The 13747-nt window shown below is 45.5% G+C and overlaps 1 protein-coding gene across 2 annotated transcripts in view; it reads right to left on the reverse strand.

Annotated features, from left to right (window-relative positions):
- Positions 1-13747, reverse strand: part of ADCY7 (adenylate cyclase 7) — a 336616-nt gene that overhangs the window by 95248 nt on the left and 227621 nt on the right. For both annotated transcript variants that reach the window (XM_040328713.1, XM_040328712.1), the window contains one exon: positions 7392-7537. In XM_040328713.1, coding sequence (XP_040184647.1) covers positions 7392-7537 — 146 coding nt within the window. The remainder of the gene's footprint in view (positions 1-7391; positions 7538-13747) is intronic.

A 13747-nucleotide genomic window follows, 5' to 3' on the forward strand; every position in this document is an offset into this window, starting at 1 on the left:
CACACTGACAAAGCTGAAATCTGTCCTTTGATTGTGCTTAATGCCAGGCCTTTATCCACTCCTAGCTGGAGAAAACTTAACACTCGATCAATGGTATACTTGCGGGAAAGCCATTTCTTGGACTCACACCAGCCTACGTAGGCCTTCCAGACCCTGTAATAAATCACCCTGGAGACCGGCTTTCTAGCCCTGATCAGGGTAGAGATCACCTGCCTAGACAGCCCTCTACCCCTGAGAATCAGGGATTCAGCCGCCAGGCCGTCAAATTTAGACGCCGTAATGCAGGGTGGAGGATCGGACCTTGCGAGAGTAGGTCTGGCCGTAGAGGAAGCGTCCAAGGGTCTCCCACTGCCATCTTTAGGATTAGTGAGTACCATGCCCTCCTGGGCCATGCTGGAGCTACCAGGATGACTGGTTTGTGCTCCACCCTGATCCTGCGTAACAGGCGGGGTAGCAACTGTAGCGGGGGAAAGGCATATAGGAGTTTGAACTGATGCCAAGGGCAAACCAACGCATCGGCTCCGCAGGCCATAGGGTCCCGAGTCCGGGACATGAACCTGTCTAGCTTCTTGTTGAATCTCGATGCCATGACATCCACGTCTGGCATCCCCCACATCTGGCAGATTACCTGAAAAATTTGCGGATGCAGAGACCATTCCCCTGGCGACAGAGTCTGACGACTCAAGAAGTCCGCCTGCAGGTTGTCCACCCCGGGAATGAATATTGCCGATATTCAGGGCACATGAGCTTCTGCCCACAGGAAAATCAAGCTCACCTCTCTCTGAGCTGCCTGACTCTTGGTCCCGCCTTGGTGGTTTATATATGCCACAGCTGTGGCATTGTCCGATTGTATCCTCACCGGGAACCCCTGCAATTTGGCTGTCCAAGCCTCGAGGGCTAGCCGAGCAGCTCTGAGCTCCAAGATATTGATGGGCAACTGCCTCTCCGCCTGTGCCCAAGTACCTTGGCGAGTGCAACCATCCAATATCGCTCCTCAGGCTGGCATCTGTGGTCACTATCTTCCAGGCCACGGGGCTGAAAGATTTTCCCTTCAGCAGATTCTGAGGATTTAACCACCAGCACAGACTTTGCCGAACTCTTCATGAGAGTGGCAAAGGAAATTCCAAGGCCTGTGGCCTCTTGCTCCATGCTGACAGAATGGCTGCCTGTAGGATGCGAGTGTGGCTTTGAGCGTAAGGTACCGCCTCGAACGTGGCCACTAGCTTGCCTAGTAGTCGCATACATAGGCGAATAGTTGGTTCTCTTTTGCTTAGAACCAGATGTATCAAGTCTTTGATGGCCTCGACCTTTACCAGAGGCAGGAACACTCTTTGCTGCTCTGTGTCTAATGTCATGCCGAGGTATTCCAACCGTCTTGTGGGTTGGAATGCTGATTTTTCTCGGTTTAGGATCCAACCGAACCTTTCGAGGTACTGGACCGTGAGGGCCACTGCTCGTTCCAGGCAAGGAGACGAGTGATCTATGACTAGGAGGTCGTCCAGGTAGGCTAGGACCGTGACCCCTTGGATCCTTAGACTGGCTAGGATCGGAGCTAGGATCTTTGTGAATACCCGGGGGGCCGTAGCCAGCCCGAAAGGGAGCGCCACAAATTGGAAATGACGCTGGGCCACCGTGAAGCGGAGAAATCTTTGATGTGGCTGACAAATTGGCACATGAAGGTAAGCATCCTTTATGTCTATGGACGCCAGAAAGTCGTCCTTCTGGAGTGCGGCGGCTGCAGACCGAACAGATTCTCTCAAAACGCTTATCCACCGGTTCTTTAAACATCTGTATGTTTTCCACCGGGCAAGTTAAAGATTTATTTACACAAGAGATGGCGGCATCCACAGCTGGGAGAGCCCACTTCTTGGAAAATTTTTCTTCCATAGGGTAGATGATGGAAAATCTTTTAGGTGGTAAAAAGATTCTATCTGGTCGTATCCAATCCTGAAAGATCAGTTCCTCTAAAAGAGGATGGACCGGAAAAACAGTGTTGCTCAAAGGCGCTTTCAATGAACCTAAGGATGATACTGCCGAAGCCTGAGGCTCTGGTAAGGGCAACTTAAATGCCAGGCGGACCATGTCTGTCAATGACTGAATCCACAAACTTTCTGCCTGGGAGGCCGAGACTGGTTCCTCATAAGTAGACTCCTCATTCCCTGAACCCTCATGGTCCTGGTTTGAATGATTTTCCTGAGCTTCTAATTCTCCAAGGGAGAGAACCTCAGCATCTGGGGGTACACCCCCAGGTGACGGAGACCTAGTCCGCTTCTTGCCCGACATGGAATTGACTATCATAGTTGCCAATCTCTTCTCTAGTCCCCCTAAGGAAAGGGCTAGCATTTCCTCTGTGACAAACACAGGGTTGGGTGGATCTGATCTAGCCTCAGCACCAGACGCCCCTAATGGCTCAACCAAGGCACCCACTACTGGAATAATTTGTGGGGAGAGTACAGGCATATCCTGACTCGAACCTTCAGAATCTGAGGGGGAACCCTTTTGTCCTCTGGCACCTCTTGCCATTTCCCCTGATCCTGATGCTTTGGAAGCCATGGTACAATACCGAGGTACCCCTACTTACAACAACCAACTGATGTAGGTAGGAGAAAAAACTATGCGGTTTTAAGGGGACAGTAGTGAACAACTAATGCCCAAAAAACCCAATGGGGAGACCAGTATGTGTTCCCCCTTTTTCGTGTCTTTTTTTTTTTTTTTTTTTTTCAATTATGCATATATTTTTTTTTTTTTTTTTTCAATTTTTTGGGATTTTTGGATCCTGAGTCCCTTTTCCCCCTTTTCTATGGAATCACATTGTCTCCCCACAAGAGAAATTGCAAGAATCCACCTGCTGTAAGGAATTGTTTAGGCTAGATTGAAAAGCTAGTTCTGTTTGTCAGAACTGCAATACTCCCTTGCGCCACCGGGTGCCACTGTGCATCAGGCTTGCACTGCTGCCGCTCTGTGTCCTCCTCTCCTGAGCTCAGAAACAAACTGAGCTAATACAGCATAGAGGAAGGGCCGCCCCTTCCTCTTATGAGATCCAACGTCCCGCCCCCCCCCCCCCCCTCTGAAAAACGACGCAAATTTCGTTTTTTTTTATATATCGCTGTGCACGCGCCCGCGCGCGTGCCCGTGTCACGGGGGGGGCCATGGTGGAGGCAGCATGCTGCAGGGATGCTGGAGAAATGGACAGGACACAGAGGAAACATCCGCACGGCACCCGGCCAGGTAAGAACTTCCAGGTAGGCCCAGACACCTCCCTAGTTCAGGGTAAAGAGTAGGCACACACTAATACCCCACCTAGCGCCCAGCCAGATAGAACCTGCAACACATAGACCAGGGAGATCACACATATGGGGAGTAACAACACAGACCATCCTGTCTTACACAGACATAGTGGCCCCAGACTGCCAATGCAGGAGCATACTCAGGCAAACTCCCCCAAAAGATCCCCCTGGAGAGCCTGCTGACGAACCAAGTCCCGCAGGCCCCCCCTTCTTACCTGCTCCATGCCGCAGGACCTTGCACAACAAGTGGTCCAATCTTCCCCCATCTCCGTGGGTGGCGTCTAGACCTTCAGGCCCTGGGGTCCTTTGAAGGAACCCACTGTCCTGGACCCATATAGCATCCTGGCAAACAGGGACTTTAGGCACCCCAAAAGGTTCTAAGTCCTGGGCCCAGGATCCAGCTCTCTGAAAGAGAAGCATTATGGGCAAAACCCCCTAGTTAGGGGCCCGGGTACTGTCCACTTTGGCTCTGAGGCACCTTGGACAGATCCGGTTAGCCTGCCTTGATCCCAAGGATGTGGAGGCAAAGCTATTCCATGACCAACACCTAAGACACTGGCGAAAAAACTGAGGTACTCCTCCTATGGGAGGGGGTTATATAGGGAGGGGCACTTCCTGTTTGAGATTGCCAGTGTCCATCACCTGAAGGTACTCCATATAACCCACATAGTAATGAATATGCCGCTCTGTGTCCCGTGATGTACGATAAAGAAACATATTTTTCTTTAAAATAACAAACATGTTATACTTAACTCCACTGTGCAGTTCGTTTTGCACAGAGTGACCCCGATCCACGTCTTCTGGGGTCCCTCGGCGGCTGTCTCTGGTCCTCCCCGCAAAAACTCACCACATTAATGCGAGAGAGCTCACATGGTGATGAGTCTTTGCGGGCGCGCTCCCGTGTTACAGCGAGCAGCCATAGCCGCTCACTGTATCACTCGGCCCCGCCCCTCTGCGCACCGCGTCACTGGATGTGATTGACAGCGGCGCCAGCCAATGGCTTCGCTGCTCTCAATCCATCTGCTCTAGCCAATCAGCGGCCAGGCTGAGCGGCAAAGAGTATTTTGGGACCGAGCATGGGACTTTGGACAAGTCAGGTAAGTAAAACGGGGATTTGGGGGGGGGCCGGTATCTTCAGATGTTTTTTCACCTTAATGCATAGATTGCATTGAGGTGAAAAAATATTTTCCTTTACAACTCCTTTAACCTGTTAAGCTGATTTACCTAACATCATATGCAAATAACAATACAGTTTTGTAGCTCTAGAGCAGGCTGATGTAGTTACTCATCAAGTCTGCCTGTCATTTTAACAGCAGGTAAAAGCTGGTAAAAGTGGCAGGGATAGTGGCAACAAGTAGGGGGAATTGGGGGAGAGATAGGGCATGCTACATACTGAATGTATTACAATTCTTACATGTATCGCTACCCCCGCAGGAGCCGCTGGTTAGATTTGGGACGGCGTGTTACCTCTGTGATGTGTCTAGGGGTAATGATATCGATGAGAGCAATGACGGAATGTCCAAACAGCAGGGTGTCGTTTTCTGTGCTTTTACTCTTGCCCAACACGGCAAACAGTTAACTTGAGGTAGATAGAGAAAGGTTGGTGAAAGGAGAATTTGCAGATTCAGGCCTATGGATGGCGGAAACAATCCTGCTTCCAATGGGATTCTAACCCCATGTCGCCACTCCAGCCGGAGTGGGTATAGTGTACCCGGACAGGCCTCTCACACAGACCTGGCAGCCAGGGTATCACTTGGAACCTTGAGAAGGACACAAGTCTCTGCCACAGACTTGGCTGAAATAGAAATAAGAGTGGAACCTCTGCCACAGGCCCTTACTCCAGAACACAGTTAAGTTGAAGCGAATCCTTCTCAATAGTAATGGCGCCTGAATCTCCCTCCAGTAGCTTTTAGTTTGCAGGTCACCGACTGGCAGGTTGCCAAAAGACAAACTCCCAATGTCCGGTCACCTTGATCCCCGATGGATTGTCTAGGCCCTGTTGGATCGCCTGCCTCCGAGCTCACCTCAGACTGACTCCCCACCGAACAGCATAACTCGCTTGGGATCTTCCTCATAGGACTTGGGGACCCAGTAAGTCACTGGGGCCCCTTCTCAGCTTCAGTTGCTCCGGGCCATGAGGGCCCAGAACCAGGGCCGTCTTAATAGCATCTTGGGCCCCTGGGCAAAGTAATGCTCTGGGGCCTCTACAATGATGACAGTGCAGGTAAACAGACATCAAGTAGGTAGGAGGCAGACTGCCTCCCCTGTGTATCTATCACTCTCATTGCCATCATGGGGCCCCGAAAATTTCGGGGCAGCGTGGGTTTAAGGACCAGCTGCTTAGGAGGAAAGTGCAGGGGCCCCCCAGGAAGCTGGGGCCCCTGGGCAGTGCCCAGGTGTGCCCTCTCATTAAGACAGCCCTGCCCAGAACTTAGAACACCGCGTAGCACGTGCGCCCCGGCCTGGTAGGCCATATCGCCGGGGCCCGTGATGTGCGCACACCCTAAAGGTGGGTCCTGCACCCAGAACCAGGAACAGGAGAACTCCCCCACAAAATGGCATCTCCCCCAGCATGCCCCGCGAGGGAGAAACTCCTCTGGCTGCTTGCAGGAAGGCGCCTCCACCTGAACCCCTCTGGCGCCACCTGTCACCCAAAGATGGAAAGGCATCTCTGGAACACAGAATGAAACCACAGACAGCCCAGCTCGGCAGAGACTCAATTTACTCAAATTAACTGGATGAGAGCAAGGTAACTCTCTCATCCCCCTCTAAAGTTAACATAGCACCTGGACTGAAAGTACACAGGCGCTACATACAATTTTTACAAGACTGATTAAAATATTTGTTGGTTAAAAACAAACAGATTTGGGCAAGCGTGTTTTTTTATGTCTTGTGTATAACTTCAAGAAACAGTAGTGATTGTCCAGGAAAATTCTTTCCAACTAATGATTTTACTCCCAAAGCCACTCAGCAGAGTAATGTCTACATGTGTCTGGGGTGGCCCACATAAAATCTGACCATTATTGACTTGATTAGGTGATTTTCTTAAAGCTGAAGTTTAGTAAAAAAAAATATATAAAACAAAATTGCACTTACAGCAGCAGTCACACCACCTACTTGTAATTAAGTATCTCCCTCTCATGTCAAATGTGGTGGAAGTGGGCCACCCTTGAATCTTTTTCATTGTAGCTCACAGAAGACTCTAAACGTAATAACTCCAACAGCGCCAGAATTTAAGCAGGAGGAAGAGGACCTGTCATAACTGTATAGAAGATTTTTACACCTGCCTGATAGACCTCAGACATATGCAGTTCAGTTTTGGGCACCAGTTCTCAAAAAGGATATTGGAGAACTGGAGAAAGTGCAGAGAAGAGCAACCAAACTGATAGGAGGCATGGAGGAGCTCAGCTATGAGGAAAGATTAGAAGAACTAAATCTATTCACTCTTGAGAAGAGGAGAATTAGGGGGGATATGATCAACATGTACAAATATATAAGAGGTCCATACAGTGTACTTGGTGTTGAGTTATTCACTTTACGGTCAACACTGAGGACAAGGGGGCACTCTTTACGTCTAGAGGAAAAGAGATTTCACCTCCAAATACTGAAAGGTTTTTTCACAGTAAGAGCTGTGAAAATGTGGAACAGACTCCCTCCAGAGGTGGTTCTGGCCAGCTCAGTAGATTGCTTTAAGAAGGGCCTGGATTCTTTCCTAAATGTACATAAAATAACTGAGTATTAAGATTTGTAGGTAAAGTTGATCCAGGGTAAATCCGATTGCCTCTCGGGGGATCAGGAGGGAATTTTTTCCCCTGCTGTAGCAAATTGGATCATGCTCTGCTGGGGTTTTTTACCTTCCTCTGGATCAACTGTGGGTATGGAGTTGGGTGTATGGGATTGTATTGTGTTTTTTATTTTGTTTGTTTATTTTTTTGTGGTTGAACTGGATGGACTTGTGTCTTTTTTCAACCTGACTAACTATGTAACTATGTAACTATGTGAGTGAAGCTATCTGAGCAAAAAAAATGTTGCCAACATTTTAGCTTTAAATATATGGGTAACCTATATGATATAAAACCTATAAACGCCATTTCCTTCACATACCTCACATTCTGGTGTCGCTTCACGTATAGACTGTGGAAGTTTTTGTCTGCTTGGCGAAGGTCATTTGTTTCCTTTAGTCGATCCTGAATAGCCAACTTCATTTCCATAGAGATATAGACTGGGAGTACAGACAACAGCAGGCTCTCCTAAGAAGGGTGTCAGGTATGGAAATTACAATGGGTAATGCTTATTTCACAGTATGCATTACTGAGAAATAGTTGTAGGAGTGAAACGTTGAAAGGAAGAGGAGATGAGAAACAGAAGAATAAAAAAAGAACGAAAAAAGGAATTAAGAAACAAGAGTAGATGAAGAAAACATGCTTTTGACAATGCAGAGTATGCAATAATAATAGTAGCCAGACAATGCACTTTGTTGCAAAACGCGTCGGAAGACTCCACTGCTGCCGTTTTTACCTACAAGTGCTGTTTTTATCCTTCTTAATGTAAGAGTTCCTACTTACATTAAATTTCATTTATATACAGTATTATGCTATGTGCCCTTTTTTTCCCCTTTAATTTACATCCTATTGGCTCTACTTCCCGGCCCTCATTGGGTCTCCACCTGGAAGCCACCTACCATCGAGGCACCCTCTTGTTTTCGTTGATTGGTGTGGGTATCGTTTGTTCGGGAACTACAGCTGAGGATCCAGTTCTTCCAGTGGTTCATACCATGCCCTGTTGACCCTTTTGAACATGCGTTCTTTGGGTTCACTGCCTTCGGTAAGCCTCTTCTTTATTGGATGGTGGGGGTTTCCTTTACTTCACGTTCCAGAATATAGGGACTATCATCACTTTATTCACTTTGGACTTTTTTCTGAACATTTAATAAGTGATTGTTCAATGCATTTGGTGACATACATATATTTATTCATGTGTTTATCATCACTGTTGGACACCATATGTAATATATAGGTGTTTATTTATCATATATGTGCTGCACTTTATGTTTGGTTAATGATGACCATATATAAATTGTACTCCCGCCCAGAATAAACCAGATAACTTTTGGATACAACCTCTGCCTCGTCTCTTTCTGTGTCCATTAAGAAGTTCTCCTCAGTACTGAGAGGGTCTTGTGAGTGTGGTAATTGCTGTGATTATACCTAGCTGGTTTGTCAGGTATATGGAAATACTGTTTAATTTCCCTTCAGGCACGAGAGGCAGAACAGGGACGTGAGAAGAGGAAAGGCAGATCGTGAGTTCCTACAAGCTAGGAACCACGATCTGTCAATTCCTCCAGTCACTTTCATCCTTCATACAGTTAGAACACACACTAGGGAATACGGTCATCCCCTTGATCGCCCCTTAGTGTTAACCCCTTCCAGTGACATTTACATAGTAATCAGTACATTTTTATAGCATTGATCGTTGTATAAGCGCCAATGGTCCCAAAATGGTGTCAAAAGTGTCCAATGTGTCCGTCATGTCGCAGTCCTGATAAAAATCGCAGATCGCCGCCATTACTAGTAAAAAAAATAACAGTAATAAAAATGCCATAAATCTATCCCCTATTTTGTAGACGCTATAATTTTCGCGCAAACCAATCAATATATGCTTATTGCAAGTTTTATTACCAAAAATATGTATAAGAATACATATCGGCCTAAACTGAGGAAAAAATTTGCGCTTCTTAAAAAAAATTGGGGATATTTATTATAGCAAAAAGTAAGAAATATTGAGATTTTTTTCAAAATAGTCGCCTTTTTTTTTGTTCATAGTGCAAAAAAAAAAAACCTGCAGAGATAATCAAATAGCACCAAAAAAAGCTCTATTTGTGGGAAAAAAAGAATGGCAATTTTGTTTGGGTACAGCGTTGCACAACCGTGCAATTGTCAGTTAAAGCGACACAGTGCCGCATCGCAAAAAATGGCCTGGTCATTGAGCAGCAAAATTTTACAGGCTGAAATTGTTAATGGGGAAAACTATCTCTAAAACACATTTTTATCTTGGTCAAAATATGGTGAAAATAAGTGGGAATATTTGCTAAAGTAAAAGTTTCAAAACATTTGAAACAATTATGTTAGATTTGTCAACAAACCATTAATTTAAAAAAAAAATGTTTGCATAAGATTTTTATAGGCTTTAACCACTTCCGTACCGTAGTACGTCATATGACAATCTGAATGATGCCTGCAGCTACAGGCATCATTCAAATACCCTTTTTTCAGGCAGTGATTCTGCGCACCATAAGAATGATCATATCAGCTTTTTCCGTCGCTTGATCGTTCTTACAGGCGGCGGGAACACCCCCCCTCCCGCCGCCATCCGGTGCTTTTTCAGGCTCTCCCGTGCCATCGGAGGCCCGGAGAACGAATCAGCTGTCGCCAAATGAAGAGCATAGAGATTTCCGGTGACCAGATGGTCACCGATCATCTCTATGACTGTCGAAGGCCCGGGCGCGATGGTATGACATCACGCCCGGGTACCTGGAAGTAAACCAAGCCGCAATCGCGGCTGAAAGCATGAGATCAGTGTATTTTTTTTCACAATCTCATGCTTTCCAGCCTGGAGGAGAGATGTGGGGTCTTATTGACCCTGCCTCTCTCCATAAAGAGGACCTGTCACACACTATTCCTATTACAAGAGATGTTTATATTCCTTCTAACAGGAATAAAAGTGCTAAAAAAAAAGTAAGAAAAAAGTGTAAAAAATATAATTTATTTAAACGCCCCTGTTCCCAGTAGCTCGCGCTCAGAAGCGAACGCGCACACAAGTCCCGCCCACATATGTAAACGCCGTTCAAACCACACATGTGAGGTATTGCCACGTGCGTTACAGCGAGAGCAATAATTCTAGCACTAGACCTCCTCTGTAACTCTAAACTGGTAACCTGTAAAAAAAAAATCAAGCGTCGCCTATGGAGATTTTTATGTACCGAAGTTTGGCGCCATTCCATGAGTGTGCGCAATTTTAAAGTGTGACAAGTTAAGTATCTGTTTACTCGGCATAACATCATCTTTCACATTATATAAAAAAATTGGGCTAACTTTACTGTTTTGTTATTTTTTAATTCATGAAACCGTTTTTTTCCCCAAAAAAGGCGTTTGAAAAATTATTGTGCAAATACCAATGCGAAAATAAAAAGTTGCAATGACCGCCACTTTATTCCCTAGGGTGCCTGCTAAAATATATATATATAATGTTTGGGGGTTCTGAGTAATTTTCTAGCAAAAACATTATGATTTTTACATGAAGGACAGAAGTGCCAGAATAGGCGCGGTATGGAAGTAGTTAAACAGAATTTAAAGGGGTTGTAAAGGATTTTTTTTTTCCCTAAATAGCTTCCTTTACCTTAGTGCAGTCCTCCTTCACTTACCTCATCCTTCCATTTTGCTTTTAAATGTCCTTATTTCTTCTGAGAAATCCTCACTTCCTGTCCTTCTGTCTGTAACTCCACACAGTAATGCAAGGCTTTCTCCCTGGTGTGGAGAAAGCCTCTTGAGGGGAGAGGGGGCGAGCAGGAGTGTCAGGACGCCCACTAACACACAGCTCCTTTCTCTATCTGCAAAGTAGAGAGCGTCCTGACTTACCTGCTCGCCCCCTCAAGAGGCTTTCTCCGCACCAGGAAGAAAGCCTTGCATTACGGTGTGTAGTTACAGACAGAAGAAGTGAGCATTTCTCAGAAGAAATAAGGACATTTAAATGCAAAATCGAAGGATGAGGTAAGTGAAGGAGGACTGCACTAAGGTAAAAGGAAGCTATTTAGGGAAAAAAAATCCTTTACAACCCCTTTAAGCATGTTACTTACCTGAAAAGTCCCCCCCCCCCTCTTGTGTAGACAACATCCTGCTGTATGCCACCATCCTAATTGCCATGTCAACAGCCCCAGCAGACTCAGAGCCCTGGAAAGTCCTGCGTCGAACACGCTTGATCGTTGTTAGGGCTTCTCGGCTCTTCATTGGATAGATTGATAGCAGCGCAGTCATTGGCTCGTGCTGCTGTCAATCAAATCCAATAACGCGGCGTGTCGGGGAGGGGCAAGTCATACACTCGGCGGCTATGGCCACCGACTGTATCCCACAGGGGCATGCCTGCAAGGTAACCCCCTTGGGAGAGAGCTGAACAGGAAGTGAGGATTTCTCAGAAGAAATAAGGACATTTAAAAGTGTATTATATTGCAGCATAGCAGTTACTAGATGTGTTGACTGCACTAGTTTGCCTTTTTAGGCTAAGAACATTTTAGTAAGTACGGAAAATATCTATTGATCTTGCCAGAAATGCAGTGTCCTTGTCACTTCCTGTGAGCTAAAAAGACAGCACAATGTTATTTATTTTCTTTTTTTGTAAATTAGACGTCCCATCACTTTACAATGTAGATAAACAGGTCCAGCCTGGATAATAACCATGGCTCTTTCCCTAAACACTGAAAGAGTGAGCATAGCCACCCAGGGACAGTAAGTGTGTTATCTGCAGGATTACCAAGCTAAAATACAGGGGGAAAACCCTGCAATAATTAAAACCCTTGCAGCCGTATAATCTTAGGACTGGTAAGCTACAATACAATACATTTTTGTTTTTCAGTTAGATAAACTATAAATAAGCTGCTGAAAGCTTTGCTAAAGCTTGCTACACACATTGCTCTTATACAAGCTGAAGCACAAGTTAACCACTTACCGACCGCCTTATAGCAGATTTACGGTTATAGGGGGCCGTTCTGTGCAGAATCATGTATATATACACACACATGATTCTGCACTCTTGGGTAGGAGGCACTCCACTACTGGTGTGATTAGTCACAGTAGAAGCTAATCAGCGGGTGCCGGCCAATGGATGTCCGCAGGCACCCACTGATCGTCGAGGAGAGAGGCTGGATGGAGCTCTGCCTATGTAAACAAAGCAGAGCTCTGTACTGACAGTGGGAATGTGATGGATTTTCTTTCCCTGCAAAACAGGGAATAAAATCCATACTTCCCCAAGTAAAAGCAACACACAAAAGTACACAACACTGGCTATGCACACATTTAACCCTTTGCTCATCCTAGATGTTTAATCTCTTCCCAGTCAGTGTTAATAGAACAATGACAATGCAATCTTTTAGGTGGAGGGAAGTAAAAATAAAAAAATTAAATAATATGGTTGCATAAGTGTGCACACCCTTAAGCTAATACTTTGTTGAAGCACCTTTTGATTTTGTTAGACTCATGCCCAAAAAGACTGAGTGCTGTATCAGCATGGCACATCTTGACTTGCAAAAACACTCCAAATCTGTCAGATTGCGAGGGCATCTCCTGTGCACAGTCCTCTTCAGATCTTCAGATCACCCCACAGGTTTTCGATTGGATTCAGGTCTAGGCTCTGGCTGGGCCATTCAAAAACTTTAATCTTCTTCCGTTGAAGACAATCCTTTGTTGATTTAGGTGCATGCTTTGGGTTGTTGTCATGCTGAAAGATGAAGTTCCTCTTCATGTACAGTTTTCTAGCAGAAGCCTGAAGGTTCTGTGCCAATATTGACTGATATTTTTAACTGTTCATAATCGACCCTCCATTGACCCCTGTTACAGCTGAAGAAAGACAGCCCCAAAGCATGATGCTGCCACCTCCATGCTTCACTGTGGGTATGGTGTTCTTTTGGTGATGTGCAGTTTTGTTTTTGTGCCAAACATATCTTTTGGAATAATGGTTTAAAAAGTTCAACCTTGGTTTTATCAGACCATAACACATTTTTCCACATGCTTTTGGAGACTTCAGATGTGTTTTTGCAAAATTTAGCCGGGCTTGGATGGTTTTCTTTGTAAGTAAAGGCTTCTGTCTTGCCACTCTACCCCATAGCCCAGACATATGAAGAATACGAAAGATTGTTGTCACATGTACCACACAGCCAGTACTTGCCAGATATTCCTGCAGCTTCTTTTAATTTAACTGTAGGCCTCTTGGCAGCCTTCCTGACCAGTTTTCTTCTCATCTTTTCATCAATTTTGAAGGGAAGTCCAGTTCTTGGTAATGTCACTGTTGTGCCATTTTTCTCCACTTGATGATGACTGTCTTCACTGTGTTCCATGGTATATCTAATGCCTTGGAAATTCTTTTGTACCCTTCTCCAGAATGATACCTTTTAACAATAAGATCTCTCTGATGCTTTGGAAGCTCAGCTCTCTGCGGACCATGGCTTTTTCTGTAGGAAGCAACTAAGAAAATGTCAGGCAAGACCTACTAGAACAGCTGAACTTTATGTGGGGTTAATCAGAGGCATGGTAAATGATGGCAGGTGTGTACTGACTCCTATTTAACACGAGTTTGAATGTGATTGCTTAATTCTGAACACAGCTAAATCCCCAGTTATAAGAGGGGGTGCATACTTATGCAATCACATTTTATTTTTACTTCCCCCCTAAAAGATTTCAGTTTGTTTTTGATTG

Source organism: Rana temporaria, chromosome 11, assembly GCF_905171775.1.
Source record: "Rana temporaria chromosome 11, aRanTem1.1, whole genome shotgun sequence".
Classification (NCBI taxonomy): Eukaryota; Metazoa; Chordata; class Amphibia; order Anura; family Ranidae; genus Rana; species Rana temporaria.